The 17,370-nt window shown below is 36.8% G+C and overlaps 1 protein-coding gene across 2 annotated transcripts in view; it reads left to right on the top strand.

The window, feature by feature from the left end:
- The window catches only part of OMA1 (OMA1 zinc metallopeptidase), a 79,546-nt gene that overhangs the window by 49,127 nt on the left and 13,049 nt on the right, over positions 1-17,370 (top strand). For both annotated transcript variants that reach the window (XM_077768063.1, XM_077768064.1), the window contains exon 8: positions 14,457-14,606. In XM_077768063.1, the coding sequence (XP_077624189.1) occupies positions 14,457-14,606 (150 nt within the window). The remainder of the gene's footprint in view (positions 1-14,456; positions 14,607-17,370) is intronic.

The raw sequence follows: 17,370 nt of genomic DNA, 5'->3' as shown, positions 1-17,370 counted from the left end.
TAATTTTGGCCAGTTTCACCCCTTATCATAGTAGCTGCTACCTACCCCACCACTGTCACATGTCCCATGTTCCTGGAACATCTTGTGACAGCTTGCTGGAGCCAGGGTGAGCACAAAGGTCCCAGTTCTACAATTATCAGTGACCTATGCTCTCATCTCTGAATGCTGCTTTTGATCATTGGGTGCTTATGCTCATCAAGGTGAGCAGCCGTTGTTTTGCACTATTCCCCTTATTGCAAGCCCTCCCTCTCTGGCCAAGGTGACTTCCAGGGGACTTAATGTCCAGAACTATTCCCAGTCCCTCAACTCCCTGCTTCATTTTTTTCACTCTGTGGTGAGAGGAGCCAGACATCAAAGACTAGGATTTTCAAAAGCAACTGCATATTTGGGGAAAATTAGAAAATGCCTGCACATACTTAGAAAACACCCAAGGAGACATTATATTTACCCATCAGGCTAACTCTAGGCATAGAGACAGCAGCAGTTTAAAAAAAAAAACAAACAGTAACAAAAACAGTAAACTCTGTAGACAAGGTAGAATCTGATATTCAGAGTTACCACATTAGTAGATTCAAATGTCCAGTGTTCACCAAAAAGGACAAGGTGTGTAAGAAACTGGAAAGCATAGCCTTTTCATGGGAGAAATTTAAATCGGAAACTGTCCCTTAAGAATATCTAATGACAGACATACTAGACAACAACTTTAAAACAGTTGTCTTAAAGATGCTTAAAGAACTAAAAGGAAGATGTGGAGAAAGTCAAGAAAGTGATTAAGAACAAAATGGAAATCAGTATAGAGATAGAAATTCCCTACCCTGCTAAAAACATACTAACAAGAAACTTTGGAGCTGAAAAATACAACGAAAATGTAAAACTTAGTAGACTGAGTCAAAAGAAGATTTGACAAGCAGAAGAAAGCATCAGTGAACTTGAAAATAGGACAATGGAAATTACCAAGACTGAGGAACAGAAAGAAAAAGATTGATTTAAGGGAACTATGAGACACCATCAGAGGCCAACATATGCAACGTGGGAGTCCCAGAAGGAAAAGAGGGAGAAAGGGAAAAAGAGAATATTTTAAGAAATAATGGCTGAAAACTTCCCAAATTTGATAAAAGACGTGAATATAAGCATCCATAGAAGCCCAATGAACTTAAAGTAGGATGGAACAGCGAGGCCCTCACTGAGATATGTGATAAGCAGACTTTAAAAAACCAAAGACATGGGGGTACCTGGGGGCTCGGTTGGTTAAGCATCCGACTTTGGCTCAGGTCATGATCTCATGGTTTGTGGGTTCAAGCCCCACATCAGGCTCTGTGCTGACAGCTAGCTCAGAGCCTCGAGCCTGCTTCAGATTCTGTGTCTCCCTCTCTCTCTGACCCTCTCTGGTGTGCACGCTCTCTCTCTCTCTCTCAGAAATAAATAAAAAACATCTAAAAAAATAAAAAAATAAAAAGTAAAAAGCCAAAGACACAGCAAATCTTGAAAGTACCAAGAGAGAAGTGAATCCTCACATTCAAAGGATCCTCAGTAAGATTATCAGCAGATTTCTTACCAGAACCTTTGTGCTACAGAAGACAGTGTACAGTAGTATATCCAAGCACTATAAAAGAATAAAACTGTCACCAAGAATCCTATGTCCAACAAAATTTTTCTTTTTTTGTTTTAAATGTTTTATTTATTTCTGAGAGAGAGAGACAGCATGAACAGGGGAAGGTCAGAAAGAGAGTGAAATACAGAATCCAAAACAGGCTCTAAGCTCTGAGCTAGCTGTCAGTACAGAGCCCGACACGGGGCTCGAACCCACAAATCGTGAGATCATGACCTGAGCCGAAGTTGGACACTCAACCGACTGAGCCACCCAGGCGCCACCAAAACAGTTTTTCAAGAGTGAAGGAAAAATTAAGACATTTTCAGCTAAACAAAAGTTGAGGGAGTTAATGACTGCCGGAACTGCTCCATAGGAAGTATTCAAGAGCCCCACAGGTGAAATGAATGGATACTAGACAGTAACCCAAAGCTTACAGAGAAATAAAGATCTTAACAAAGGTAAAATACATGGACAATTTTAAAAGCTAATAGTATTATAATAGTGGTTTGTAACTATACTTTTGTCTTATACACAATTTAAGAAATATTTTTAGCGGTAGACTTTTAGTGAAAATACCTTTAAAGAAACAAAATACAATTATTAGCTTAAAAGTTAATATTACTGTAACATTAGTTTGTAACTCCAAATCTTGTTTTCTATATAACTTGGGAGACTAATGCATTTAAAAGAATTATTTATTTTTTGGTTATACAGTGCATTAAGATATAATTTTGTCACATCAGAGATTGAAGAGAAGAGGGACAGATCTGTGAGAGCAGTTTTTATATGTTACTGAAGTTAAACTGGTATAAATTCAAATTAAAGATATAACCTTAGGTTGTTAAATATAATCTCCACGGTAATTACAAAGCAAACAGCTGTAGGATATGCACAAAATAAAGGAGAAAGGAATTTATTTCACTACAAAAATAAAAAATCACCTAAACAAAGAAGGAAGTAATGTAGTAAATAAGGGACAAAAGAGATATAGGACATGTAGAAAACAAATAGTGCACTGACAGAAGTAAGTCCCTGCTTATCATTAATCACTTTAAATATAAATGGGTGAACTCTCCACTTGAAAGACAGAGATTGCTAGAATGGATAAAAATACATGACCCAAATATATGCTGTCTACCATAGACTAATTTGAGATCCATGGATAAAAACAGGTAGAGAGTGAAAGGATGGGAAAAGATATTCCATGCAAACAGTAACCAATAGACAGTAGGGATGGCTATCCTAATAGATAAAATAGACCTTTATCAAGAAAGATTACAGGAGACAAAGAATAGCATTAAATAGTAATAAAAGTTTCAAACAATGAGAAGACATAAAAACAATAAAGATTTATGTATCTAATTATATACTATCAAACTATATGAAGCAAAAACTGACATTATGAAGGAAGTAATAGTTCTACAGTAATAGTTGGAGACTTCAGTATCTTACTCAGAATAATGGGTAGAACAACCAGATAGAAGATAAAGAAATAAAGGGCTTAACTCAGTAAACTAACTAGATCTAAGAGAATATACCGAAGTGTCTATTCCAAAACAGCAGAAGGCATACATTCTTAAGAGCATATGGAGCATTTTTCAGGGTACACCATGCTTAAGGCCAAAAATTCTTGTGGACTGTTTATATCATATAGTATATCTTCTCTGACCACAGTGGGATGAAGTTCAAAATAACCAAAGTAAAACTGGAAAATTCACAAATTTGTGGAAATTAAACAGTACGGTTTTTTTTTTTAATGTTTATTTTTGAGAGAGAGAGCACACGTGCAGGTGGAAGAGGGGCAGAAAGAGAGGGGGACAGAGGATCTGAAGTGGCTCTGCGCATACAGCAGAGAGCTCAGTGTGGGGCCTGAACTCACAAATGGTGAGATCATGAGCTGAGCCAAAGTCAGCCACCCAGGCGCCCCTAAATAACTGATGGGTTGAAGAAGAAATGACAGGGAATTTAATAAAAACTAGAAATGAATGATACCAAAAATTATGGGATGCATTGAAAGCAGTGCTGAGTATGAAATTTATAGGTATAAATGCTTACATTAAAAATAAGAAATTTCAAATGAACAACGTAACTTCACAAGTTAGTGAATTAGAAAAAGAAGAACTATACCCAAAGCTAGTAAAATAGTAAAGATTAGAGCAGAGACAAATGAAATAGAGAATAGAAAAACAATTCAAAGAGAATCATTAAAGCCAAAATGTGGTCTTGAAAATTTGATCAACAAAATTGCCAAAATGTTAGCTAGCTGGACTAAGATAAAAGTAAAGAAGACTTAAATTACTGAAATCAGAAATGAAAGTGTGGAGATTACTAATGATTCTATAGAAATAAAAGGATTTTAAGAAAGTACTATGAACAATTGCATGACAAAACATTGGATAACTTAGGTGAAATGGATAAGTCCTAGAAACACAAAACCTTACAAGGGCTAATTCATGAAGAAATAGAAAATTTGAATCGACCTATAACTAGTAATGAAATTGAATCGTTAAAAAAAATCTTTTAAGAAAAGCCCTGGATCTGACGTTATCACTGATGTATTCTACCAAGCATTTAAAAATGAATTAATTTCCATTCTCAAATTTTCCCAAAAGATTGAAGAGGAGGGAACACCTCCCAACTCATTCCTTGAGGCCCACATAACCCTGTACAAAGCCAGACAGAGATGCTTCAAGAAAATTACAGACCAGTATCCTTAAAATGTTGATAAAGAAATCCCCAACAAAATACTAGTAAACAGATTTCACTAGCATTTTGAAAAGATAATCCACAGAGGCGCCTGGGTGGCTCAGTCGGTTAAGCGTCCGACTTTGGCTCAGATCATGATCTCATGGTTCGTGGGTTCAAGCCCCGCTTTGGGCTCTGGGCTGACAGATAGCTCAGCCTGGAGCCTGTTTCAGATTCTGTGTCTCCCACTCTCTCTGACCCTCCCCTGCTCACGCTCTCTCTCTTTCTCTGTCTCAGAAATAAATAAAACATTAAAAAAAAGTTTTGAAAAGATTATCCACAATGACCAAGGGGGATTTATTCCTGGAATACAAGAATGGTTCCGTGTGTAAAAATTGATCAACAAAAGGGGGGAAATACCCCCGATCATTTCAATTGATGCAGAAAACAAAATTTGAGAGTATTTAACACCATTTCATTATAAAAATACTCAACAAAATAGGAATTGAAGAAAACTATTAACATAATAAAAGCTGTATGTGTGTGTGTGTGTGTGTGTGTGTGTGTGTATACATACACATAACCCACAGCAAACATCTTAATGGTGAAAGACTGAAATCTTTTTCTGTAAGTTCAGAGACAAGACAAGGATGCCCACTTAGACTTCTGTTCAACATAGGACTGGAAGTTTCTAGCCAGAGCAAGAAAAAGAATTAACAGGTATCCAAATTAGAAAATAAGAAGTAAAATTTATCTTTGTTTGCAGATAATAGAATCTTAGATATGTAGGAAACCCTAAAGACTCCAAAAAAAGATTTTTGAGCTAATAATTGAATTCCGCAAAGTATCAGGATAGTCACACTCGAAAATCCATTTAGTTTTGTTTAATTTATTTTTTAATGTTTTATTTCTGAGAGAGAGACAGTGTGAGCAGGGGAGGGTCAGAGAGAGAGGGAGACACGGAATCCGAAACAGGCTCCAGGCTCTGAGCTGGCTGTCAGCACAGAGCCCGATGCAGGGCACGAACCCACGAACCATGAGATCATGACCTGAGCTGAAGTCGGACGCTTAACCAACTGAGCCACCCAGGCGCCCCATTGAAAATCCCATTGTGTACATGAACAATGAACAATCTGAAAAGGAAATGATAAAACCAATTCCATTTATGATAGTCTCAGCAAGAATAAAAGATTAAGAAATTAAGGAGGTAAAAGACTTATACAGTGAAAATTAAACATTCATTGCTGAAACAAATTAAGAAAGACACAAAGAAATGGAAAGACATCCTGTGCTCATGGACTGGAAAACGTAATATTTTTAAAATGTCAGGGATCTACAGATTCAGTACAATCCCTATCAAAATCCCAGTGACGTATTTTGTTTGTTTGTTTGTTTTGTTGTGTGTGTGTAGAAATAGAAAAACCCAACTTAATCTTCATGCACAGTCTTAAGGGACCTGAATAGCTGAAACAGTCTTGAAAAAATAAACTGGAGAACTCACACTTCCAGATTTCAAAACTTGCTACATAATGACAGTAGTCAAAACAGTGTGCTATTTGCCTGAAAGGCATATAGATAAATGTAATAGAATAGAATAGAGAGCCTATAAACGAACTCTCACATGTACAATCAAATAATTTTTTGTCAAAGATGAAAAATGGGTAAAGGACAGTCTTTTCAACAAACGGTGCTGGAAAACTGGATATACACAAAAAGAATGAAATTGGACCCTTACATTGCACCACATACAAAAATTAACTCAGAATGAATCAAGAACCCAAGTTTAGACCTAAAACAATAAGACTCTTAGATAAAAACATGGGACCAAAGCTTCACAACATTGGATATGATGTCTTGGATATGACACCAAAGGCACAGGTAACAAAAAAAAAAAAGTAGGCAAAATGGATTTCATGAAAATTTTTTAAAATTTTGCATCAAAAGACACCATCCGCAATAAAAAGACAACTCACAGAATGGGAGAAAATAATTGCAAATCATATATCTGATAAGAAATTAACATCCAGAATACAGAGAACTTTTAAAACCCAACAACATAAAAAACCTGATTCCAAACAGGGCAAAGGACGTGAATAGACATTGCTCCGAAAAAGATATGTGAATGTCAATAAGCATATGAAAAGATGGTCGACATCACTAATCATTAGATGATGCAAATCAAAACTACAGTGAGATACTATCTTATTAGGATGGCTACTGTCAAAATAACAAAGTAACAAATGTTTGTAAAGTGTGAAGAAATTGGCACTCTTGTGCATTATTGCTGGGAATGTAAAATGGTAAGCCACTGTGAAAATGGCCTGGTACTGTCACAAAAAAATTAAAATTAGAATTACCATATGATCTGGCAGCTCCACTTCGGATATATTTTTCAAAGGATTGGAAGCAAGTTCTCAAAAAGATATTTGTATACGCATGCTCACAGCAGCTTTATTCACACAGTAGCTAAAATGTGAGTGCAATCTAAGTGTTCCTTTACTACTGAATGGATAAGCAAAACATGGTATGTATATTATATACCATATATATAATATATAAATACCATGAGATCTTGTTCAGTCTTAAATTTTTAATGTTTATTTTTTGCCCAGTTCCAGTTGCTTCTTATAGAAAAAATAAGAAAGGCCAATAAATTGAAGAAGCTTATAATAATATTTACTAAATTACCTTATTCAGGACTTAGAAGTAATTATATTTAAAAAAATATATACTTTATTTAATTCAGAAGTAAATTTATTTATTCCTTCTCTACCATCAAATACCCCAGTTATATTCCTGGGATAGCTACTACTATTAATAGTTTCTTAAATCGCCTTCTAGAAATGTTCTATGTGTAGATAAGTATACATGTATGAGTGTCTGATGGAATTATACGCACATGTATGCAAGACCTACATATCCTATTTTTTTTAATGGTATACTTCTGTAAGGTATATTGATTAATGACTTAAATATGTTCTTTGGCACACCAGCTGAGGAAAGGTGGATACCTTGATACGCACCTTAAAAATATAACTCTCAAAAGATACTAACCATCATTTCTTTAAGTTTTTTCTGAAGTTGTCTATTCTAGTGGTATAGATTAGGAATAGAATTTCTTTAGTACAGTTTAATGGGATGGATTAGATTTCATTTATTTATTTGTTTTGAATTTATTTATTGTTTAATTTACATCCAAGTTAGTTAGCACATGGTGCAACAAGGATTTCAGGATTAGATTCCTTAATGCCTCTTACCCATTTAGCCCATCCCCCTCCCAAAACTCCTCCAGTAACCCTCTGTTTGTTCTCTATTTTTAAAGAATCTTTTATGTTTTGTCTCCCTCCCTGTTTTTTTTTAAATTATTTTTGCTTCCCTTCTCTTAGGTTCATCTGTTTTGTATCTTAAATTCCTCATATGAGTGAAGTCCTATGATATTTGTCTTTCTCTAACTAATTCCACTTAGCTTAATACCCTTCAGTTCCATCCAGGTAGTTGCAAATGGCAAGATTTCATTCTTTTTGATTGCTGAGTAATACTCCATTGTATATATAAACCATATCTTCTTTATCCATTTATATGTCAGTGGACATTTGGGCTCTTTCCATACTTTGGCAATTGTTAATAACACTGCTATAAACATTGGGGGTGTACGTGCTCCTTCGAAACAGCACACCTGTATCCCTTGGAGATTTTATTTTTAATTTTTTGAGGAACCTACATACTGTTTTCCAGAGTGGCCGCACCAGTGTGCATTCCCACCAGCAGTGCAGAAGAGATCCTCTTTCTCTGCATCTTCACCAACATCTGCTATTGCCTGACTTGATAATGTTAGCCATTTTGACTGGTGTGAGGTGGTATCTCATGGTGGTTTTGATTTGTATTTCAGTGATGATGAGTGATGTTGAGCGTTTTTTCATGTGTTCATCAGGGAAATTGGTCTACAGTTCCCCTTTTTAGTGGGGTCTTTGTCTAGTTTAGGAATCCAGGTAATGCTGGCTTCATAGTAAGAGTTTGGAAGTTTTCCTTCCATTTCTATTTTTCGGAACAGCTTCAAGAGAGTAGGTGTTAACTCTTTTTTAAATGTTTGGTAGAATTCCCCTGGAAAGCCATCTGGCCCTGGACTCTTGTTTTTTGGGAGATTTTTTATTACTAATTTGATTTCTTTACTGGTGAGAGGTCTGTTCAAATTTTCTATTCTTCCTGTTTTAGTTTTGGTAGTTCATATGTTTCTAGGAATTTGTCCATTTCTTCCAGATTGCCCATTTTATTGATATATAATCGCTCATAATATTATTGTTGTTTGTATTTCTGCTGTGTTGATTGTGATCTCTCGTCTTTCATTCTTGATTTTATTTACTTGGGTCCTTTCCTTTTTCTTTTTGATCAGACTGGCTACAGGATTATCAATTTTGTTAATTCTTTGAAAGAACCAGCCTCTGGTTTCATTGATCTGTTCTGTTGTTTTGGAGGTTTGGTTTTGGTTTTGGTTTTGGGTTTTTTGTTTTGGTTTGGTTTGGTTTTGGTTTCAATAGCATTCATTTCTGCTCTAATTTTTATTATTCACTGTCGTCTGCTGCTTTTGGGTTTTACTTGCTGTTCTTTTTCCAGCTCATAGAGGTGTAAGGTTAGGTAGTGTATCTGAAACCTTTCTTCCTTCTTTAGGAAGGCCTGGATTGCTATATACTTCCTTCTTATGACTGCCTTTGTGGAGTCTCAGAGGTTTTGGGCTGTGGTGTTATCATTTTCATTGGCTTCCATGTACTTTTAATTTCCTCTTCAATTTCTTGGTTAGCCCATTCAGCGAGAGAGGGAGTCATAGACTCCAAAACAAGCTCCAGGCTCTGAGCTGGCAGTCAGCACGGAGCCCGACGCGGGGCTCGAACCCACGAACCGCGAGATCATGACCTAAGGGAAAGTCGGACGCTTAACCGACTAAGCCACCCAGGAGCCCCAAGCCCATTCATTCTTTAGTAGGATGTTCTTTAGTCTCCCAAGTATTTGTTATCTTACCAAATTTTTTCTTGTGGTTGATTTAGTGTATCATAGTTTGTGGCCTGAAAATATGCACTGTGTGATCTCAACCTTTTTCTGCTTGTTGAAGGCTGATTTGTGTCCAGTATGTGATCTGTTCTGGAGAGTGTCCCAGGTGCACTCAAGAAGAATGTGTATTCTGCTGCTTTAGGATGAAATGTTCTGAATATATCTGTTAAGTCCATCCAGTCCAGTTTGTCATTCAAAGCCACTGTTTCCATGTTGATTTTCTGTTTAGATGATCTTTCCATTGCTGTAAATGGTGTGTTGAAGTCTCTTACTATTTTGGTATTAACTATCAATGAGTTTCTTTATGTTTGTGATTAATTGATTTATACATTTGGGTCCACCATGTTTGGAGCATAAATGTTTACAATTGTTAGGTCTTCTTGGTGGGTAGACCCCTTAATTATGATAGCCCTTCTTGATCTGCTGTTACAGTCTTTATTTTAAAATCTAGATCGTCTAATATAAGAATGGCTACTCTGGCTCTCTTTTGGTGACCATTAGCATGGTAGATCGTTCTACATCCCCTTGTTTTCAATCTGAAGGTGTCTTTAGGTTTAAAATGGGTCTCTTGTAAAAAGCATATAGATGGATCTTGTTTTCTCATCTATTCTGTTACCCTGTGTCTTTTGATTGGAGCGTTTAGACCATTGATGTTTAGCTTGAGTACTTAAAGTTACGAATTTATTGCCATTATGTCACCTGTAGAGTTGAAGTTTCTGGTAGTGTTCTTTGGTCCTTTCTAGTCTTTGTTGCTTTTGGTCTTTTCAATTTTTGGGTTTTTTTGTATTTTGTTTTTTGTTTTTTTCCCTGTCTATTCTCCCCTCAGAGAATCCCCCTTAAAATTTCTTGCAGGGCTGGTTTAGTGGTCATATACTCCTTTAATTTTTGTTTGTCTAGGAAGCTTTTTCTCTCTCCTATTTTTTTAATGTTTATTTATTTTTTGAGAGAGAGAAAGACAGAGCATGAGCAGGGAAGGGACAGAGAGAGAGGGAGACACAGAATCCAAAGAGGCTCCAAGCTCTGAGCTATCAACACAGAGCCCGACATGGGGCTCAAACTCACAAACTGTGAGATCATGACCTGAAGTGAAGTCAGACGCTTAACCAACTGAGCCACTTAGGTGCCCCTTTGTCCTTCTATTTTGAATGACAGCCTTGCTGTATAAAGAATTCTTTGCTGCATATTGTTCTGATTCAGCACATTGAATATATCCTGCCACTCCTTTCTGGCCTGCCAAGTTTCTGTGGATAGGTCTCCTGTGAACCTGATTTGTCCTCCCTTGTAGGTTAAGGACTTTTTTCCTTTGCTCCTTTCGTGGTTCTTTCCTTGCCTGAGTATTTTGTGAATTTGACTATGATATGCCTTGGTGATGGTGGGTTTTTGTTGAATCTTATAGGAGTCCTCTGTGCTTCCTGGATTTTGATGTCTGTGTCTTTCCTCAGGTTAGGAAAGTTTTCCTCTATGATTTGCTCACATAAATTTTCTACCCCTTTTTCTCTCTCTTCATCTTCTGGGACCCCTATGATTCTGATGTTATTCCTTTATAATGAGTCACTGAGTTCTCTAATTTTTATTTCTTGCTCTTTGCCTTAGTCTCCCTCTTTTTTTCTGCTTCATTATTCTCCATAAATCTGTCCTCTATTTTGTGGATTCACTGCTCTGCCTCATCCATCCTTGCCACCATGGCATCTATTTGAAATTGCAGCACAGTTATAGCATTTTTTATTTCATTCTGACTATCTTTTGCATATTTTATCCCCATAGATAGGGATTCTAATCAGTTTTCAACCCTAGCTAGTATTCTTATTATTTTAATTCCAAATTCTGGTTCAGATATCTTGCTTGCAACACTTAATCTGTGTTGATTAAGTCCCTGGCTGTCATTTCTTCCTGTTCTTTCTTTTGGGGCAAATTCCTTCATTTCATCATTTTGGATGAAGAAAAGGAATTAATAAAGTAGAAAAAACCTTAAAATTAAAAACAACACAAATCAAATGAAGGATACTAGATCCTAGATGTGTTTTGGTCTGGTTGTTGAAAGAAGCTTAATAGATTAGAGAAAAAAGGTAAAGATAAGAAAGACAAAAGGAAAAGAAAGGAAAACAAAGGGGGAGAAAAAAGGAAAACATTTGAAAATTTGAAAAAAGGAATAAAATACAGTACAATAGATTAAAATGAAATGATGAAAGTAAAATAGAATTTAAACAATTTACAAAAAAGTAAACTGTATAGTAGAAAAAAATCAAAGAAAAATGTTTTTAATAATGGAAAATAAAAATAAATTTTTTCTTTCTGTATTCAAGAATAAGAAAAGGAAAAAAATTGAATAAAAAGGCCAAGCAGAATGAAGTATAATTGAAATTCTATCCGGTTTCCTGTAGAAGTCGGGCTATGAAGCACTTTGTAGTCTGTAAACTAAGCAGGCAGAGAGACTTGTGTTTGTCAAGAGCACTTTTGGCCTAGTCGGAGTGTAGTGTAATGGCTCCATTCTCCACTAGATGGCGCTGCATAGTTTATTGGGGTGGATTACCGTGGTGTGTCTAGACATGTATGCACATGCGTGGGAGGGGTGAAAATGGCGTCCCCAAGCTACCCAGTCTCTAGTATGTAGTATCTGGGTTCTCTGCAGCCGGCAGTCAAGCACCCCCCGTTGTCTCGGGCTTGCATCCGTTCCCCGCTTCTATACTATCTGTGACCACACCATCAGACTGCCGGGCTGCACCTGCCTCCTGAGTTTTATCTCAAATGGGGCTGTGTTTCCCATCCCCTCACTTCTGAGAATCTGCGGTGTTGACCTGCTCAGGTTTTCTGGGAGAGGGTCTCCCTGAGTAGTGGCCGGGTGCCGGCCTGTCCCAAGTAACGTTCACAAGACCATGCTGCTCCTGATGCCCAGAGACTGCGGCTGGGTGCTTGAAAAAGTTCGCGTGATCTGGTAGCAGCAGCGTTTCAGGGTTTATGGAAAATCACAACACACATCTGGCGCTAGGCTTCCCTCTTAACGTCCTTGTTCCAGCACCAGCAAATGTGGCTGTTCTCCGCGGTCCGCTGGGACCTTGGCCTGCGGGGTGGCCGCACCGCCTCTACCGCATGTCCTCCCGGCAGGGGAACGCCACTCCTCGTGTGACCCGAGGACCCCTCAGACCTCGCTCTCTGCTCATGGGGATTCGCCCTTCCCCCCAGAGCACTGCCAGGTATCATGCTGTGGAGTTTCAGACTCTGCACTCCCCGTTTATAGAGTCTCAAGGGAATTTAAACCCTCTGCTTTCTCCTTTCTCCCTTTTTTGTTCAGTCCCTGCATCAGGTTACACTTTTCCACATTCTCTCTAGCTGCTTTTGGGGGTGGGGCTTTTCCCCCACTCTTCCTACCGTCTCCATCCTCTCTCCGCGAGCAAAAGCAGCTCCCTGCCTTCCACAGCGTCTCTTCCCCCAGTTCACCTCTCCGCACTGCAGAGCTGCCAAGTTCTGTGGTGCAGGTTGTGCAGATTGTTGTGTCAAGCCTCAGATCAGTTTCCTAAGTGTGCAGAATGGTTTGGTGTTGATCTGGTTGCATTTCAGGGACAAGGCATAAAAAAAACTTTCATGCTGTTCTGCCATCTTGGCCTAATGGATTAGATTTTGAAACCTTGTTTTTATGAAAACAAAATACTAATTTGTGTGGAAGATTTTTGCCCTCAATACATGTTCTTAATCTCTGTCATACTGAAAACAATGTGTTATCTTTGGGAGTGAGTTTACTGTGAATGTTATACAGGGGGAGGGCATTCTCTTTTGGGCTTCTCTAATACTATGTTGTATGAGCTTTTTTAAAGCAATGAGTATATCTACTTTTATTAAAATGATGATAGAAAATACTTTTTTCATTGCTATGCCTTTTTGTTTCTAGCTACTTTTTTTTTTTTAAGTTTTTAATCCCAGTTAGTTAACATACAGTGTTATAATGGTTTCAGGTGTATAATACAGTGATTCAACACTTTGATACAACACCTGGTGCTCATCACAGGTGCATTCCTTAAGCCCCATCACCTATTTAACCCATCCCTCCACTTTCTCCCCTCTGGTATGAGTTTGTCCTATATAATTAAGAATCTGTTTCTTGTTTTGTCTCTCACTTTTTTTCTTTTTTTTTTTGTTTCTTTTTTAAAAAATATTTATTTATTTTGAGAGAGCATGAGTGAGAGATGGGCAGAGAAAGAGGGAGGGAGAGAGAGAATCCTAAGTAGGCTTGATGTTGTCAGCACTGAGCCTGACATGGGGCTTGAACCCACAAACTGTGAGATCATGACCTGAATCAAAATCAAGAGTTGGACACCTAACTGACTGAGCCACCCAGGTGCCCCTTGTGTGATTATTAAATTCCACATATGAGTAAAATCGTAAGGTATTTGTCTTCCTCTGACTCATTCACTTCACTTAGCATTATGTTCTTAAGCTCCATCCATGTTATTGCAGATGGCAAGATTTCATTCTTTTTTATGACTGAATAATATGTCATTGTATGTTTGTGCCACTTCTTCACCCATTCATCATTTGATGGACACTTGGGCTGCTTCCATATTTTGGCTATTGTAAATAATGCTTTTATAAACACAGGGGTGCAAATATCCCTTTGAATTCATGCTCTTGTATGTTTTGGGTAAATACCCAGTAATGCAATTGCTGGATCATAAGGTAGTTCTATTTTTAACTTTTTGAGGAATCTCTATACTGTTATTCACTGTGGCTCCAGTAGCAGCCACTACTAACAATGCACCCTTGTTCCTTTTCCTCTGCATCTTCACCAACACCTGTTGTTTCTTGTGGTTTTGATTTTAGCCATTCTGACAGGTGTGAAGTGATGAATTGTTGAAGTTTTGATTTGTATTTCCCTGATGATAAGTGATGATAAGTGTCTTTTCATGTGTCTGTTGGCCATCTGGATGTCTTCTGTGGAGAAATCTCTGTTCATGTATTTTGCCCATTTTTTAATTGGATTATTTGTTTTTTGGATGTTGAGTTATTTTTATATTTTGGATATTAGCTCTTTATCTGATATATCATTTACAAATAGTGATAAAAACATAATGACATAAAGATAAGTTTTAAAAAATTGTTCTAACTAAGCTCATTTTTTTTTTTCTGTTATTAATTTTGGTTCTAGGCTTGTGTGGATGTCAGAGCCAGTTCAGTGTTTTGGCAGCAGATGGAATTTGCAGATAGCCTCCAAGGTCATCCCAAGTTGCCAGAATGGTTATCTACACACCCTTCTCATGGAAATCGAGCTGAGTATCTGGATAGACTCATACCTCAGGTGAGCTACTCCTATGTAAGGCAAGACATTATTTTTACTGTATCATTTATTCTTCATGTTGTTACTTCTTTTACTTAGAAAAAGAGAGCTCTAGTCTAGCCTATTAAATATTTTGATTATTTTAATCATGGATTATCAGTTTTCAAAGGATTTGACTGAAAAGTAAAATTTGCCCTATTTGTCCACAAGACTTGGGGAATAGATTGGTGTAGAGCTGACTTTTCTTGATGGTGGAGGTTTAATATTTTTAGTGTCATACCTTTTAATTTTAATTGATTTGGCTGAAGTCTAAAACTCAAGGCATATTTTTTTCACCATATTGATCATAATGTAGTCTCTTCTTGGTGATGTATGCTTTATTAAAAAAGCTTGTTAAAAATACCAGTTAATGAATTGTACAGAATTTTTAGGTCTGTTGGTTATCTTGATATTGATGCTGGAATTTGTTTTCTCAGAAAAAAAAAAAAATCTCTTTGTATTAATTTCTTTTTAGTTATTTATTTGTTTATAAGGATAGAGTAAAGTATGTGCTGTGTAGTGTTTTGGTTTTTTTGTTTGTCTTTGAGTAGAATTCCTGAATGGATCAAAGTGAATCAGCTTTCCCTCATGTAGTTTTTACTATCTTCTGAAAATCTTTTGACTTAACATCATTCAAAATGTTTTCTGTAGGTACGACATCAGTACAAAATGGATGTCAGACATCTCTAAGCCAGGCTACTTCTCTCTTCTGTTTCACTTGCATTAAATTTGCTGGTTGGTTATAAAAGGAGAATATTCTTAGAATTTAAGAATTGGTATTGGGCTGTTTACTAAAGGATAACAACAGATCCTGGTGTATTATAAAAGTATCTTTCAGTATAACTTCAAGTTCAGCTTAAGAAATATTGAATACATATTATAAGAAAGGAATGATGCTAGTAGGTACAGGGGATACAAAGAGAAGGAAGATACGGTTCTTGATACTTTCATGCTAAGTACAATTGATTCTTAATATGACAGGAATGTGACTTCTCATAAGAAAAGTAGAAATGTAGTGGTATGCAATTTGAAGGAATAATAGCCTGCATCTAGTTTGAGATAAGAAACAATCACAAGATTCATTTATTAATTTATGTGATCAGTATTTGTTGATACTCATCTACTCTTCTGTGTTCTATTGCTGGGAATGAGCAGGGACAAAACAAAACAGGCTTTGCTTTCTTGGACTAACATTTTAATTAGGTAATGCACATAATAAACCAACATGTAGTATGTCAAGTGGTGATAAGCACAATAGGGAAATATAAAGTGTGTCAAAAGTAGTAGAGAGGGCTGGGCGGTGGAGAAGATCTGCTAGTCTGTGTTCATGTGTCAAGGAAAGCCTTACTGAATAGAACCTGGAAAGAAGCCAGGGAACCAGTCTTGAGCATATTTGGAGAGAATCTTTTAGGCGGAGGAAGCAGCAAGTGCACAGGATCTCATGTTTGATGTGTTTATGGAATAGCAAGGAAGACATTGGAGCTGAATCGAGTAAGGGAAGGTGGGAGAATTCTTGAAATTTAGGGGGACCAGACCATGAAGGGTCATCTAAACCATTGTAAGGACTTGACTTTTATTTCAGGTAATGGGGAAAAGCTATTAGAGGGTTTTCAGCAGAGTTGACCTGCCTCCTGTGTTTTATAGTGATCACTGGGGCTCCTATGTGGAGAGTGGACTGTAGTGGGGCAAGTGTAGAATCAGGGAGACTATTTAGTAAGCTCTTGCAATAATCCTAATAAGACTTTATGGAGGCAGGAGAGAAGTGGTCAGGTTTTGGATATATCTTGAAAGGAATGATGAGAGAATTTGTTGATAGTCTGGGCATACTTTGTACCTTTCCATGAGCATTGGGGGATAGCCAGTCCTTTCTAAATATACTTCGTTTATACTCCTAATTTGAAGAAAAAAATTTTTGAGAAAGAAACAGCAGTGAAATTTACTTGATATAACGTATAATAATCATTCATCTTAAAAGGGCAACATAGAACTGGGATCGTATATGTTTCATTAGTAATTGATGAGGACTGATGATCACTGGCTCTGAGAGTCTTCTTAGTTCTCCCTACGACTGGGACCTTGTACCAGCCTGGGAAGTTGAGCCTGTCTCTAAAGTTGTAATAAGTACATGGTTTCCTTTCAGAATTTCCTTTCTTTGCATATTTGCTTAGTGAAATTCTAAAAGTATATGGTTTGCTTAAACTGAATAATGAGTTCTAGCCAACTTTTATCTGAAACCTGTCCTAAATTCTGTTAAAAATATGCTTTAGAAAAGTCTTTAAAATAATGAATTAATTAGTGAGTATGAGGAAAAGTGATTGGAGAAACAAATGTTACTTGGGAACCAATGATGAAAAACACTGGGAGATTTTTTTCCTTCTAAAAATAAACTATCCTTGTTCAGAAACATCATTTGAAAACCTCATATAATTTCTTATATTTCCCCATCCCCCCCAAGTGATTAAATTCAATTTGAAAGTAATAAAACTCTACTACAATATTGGGAATAATTCAGTGGTTGAAGTGAAACTGATAGTGCAAGAGTATATTGTTAATTAGAATACATAGTCATAATTCAGAGATTGGAATTCCCTACTATTATAAGTCTGTTTTCTATAATGAAAGAAAGCAATTCCTCAGGCAGTATATAGAATTTTGTGAGTCTATAGACTACTACTAATAAAGACTACTTTTTATTGTTGTTTTGTTGTTGCTGTGGTTGTTTTTCTTAAGTAAGGTGTTATATTGT

The sequence above is a fragment of the Crocuta crocuta genome, unplaced genomic scaffold (assembly GCF_008692635.1).
Source record: "Crocuta crocuta isolate KB4526 unplaced genomic scaffold, BGI_CrCroc_1.0 scaffold85, whole genome shotgun sequence".
NCBI lineage: Eukaryota > Metazoa > Chordata > Mammalia > Carnivora > Hyaenidae > Crocuta > Crocuta crocuta.
The sequence above is the reverse complement of the archived record's forward strand: the minus strand, read 5'-3'. Positions and strand labels throughout refer to the sequence as shown.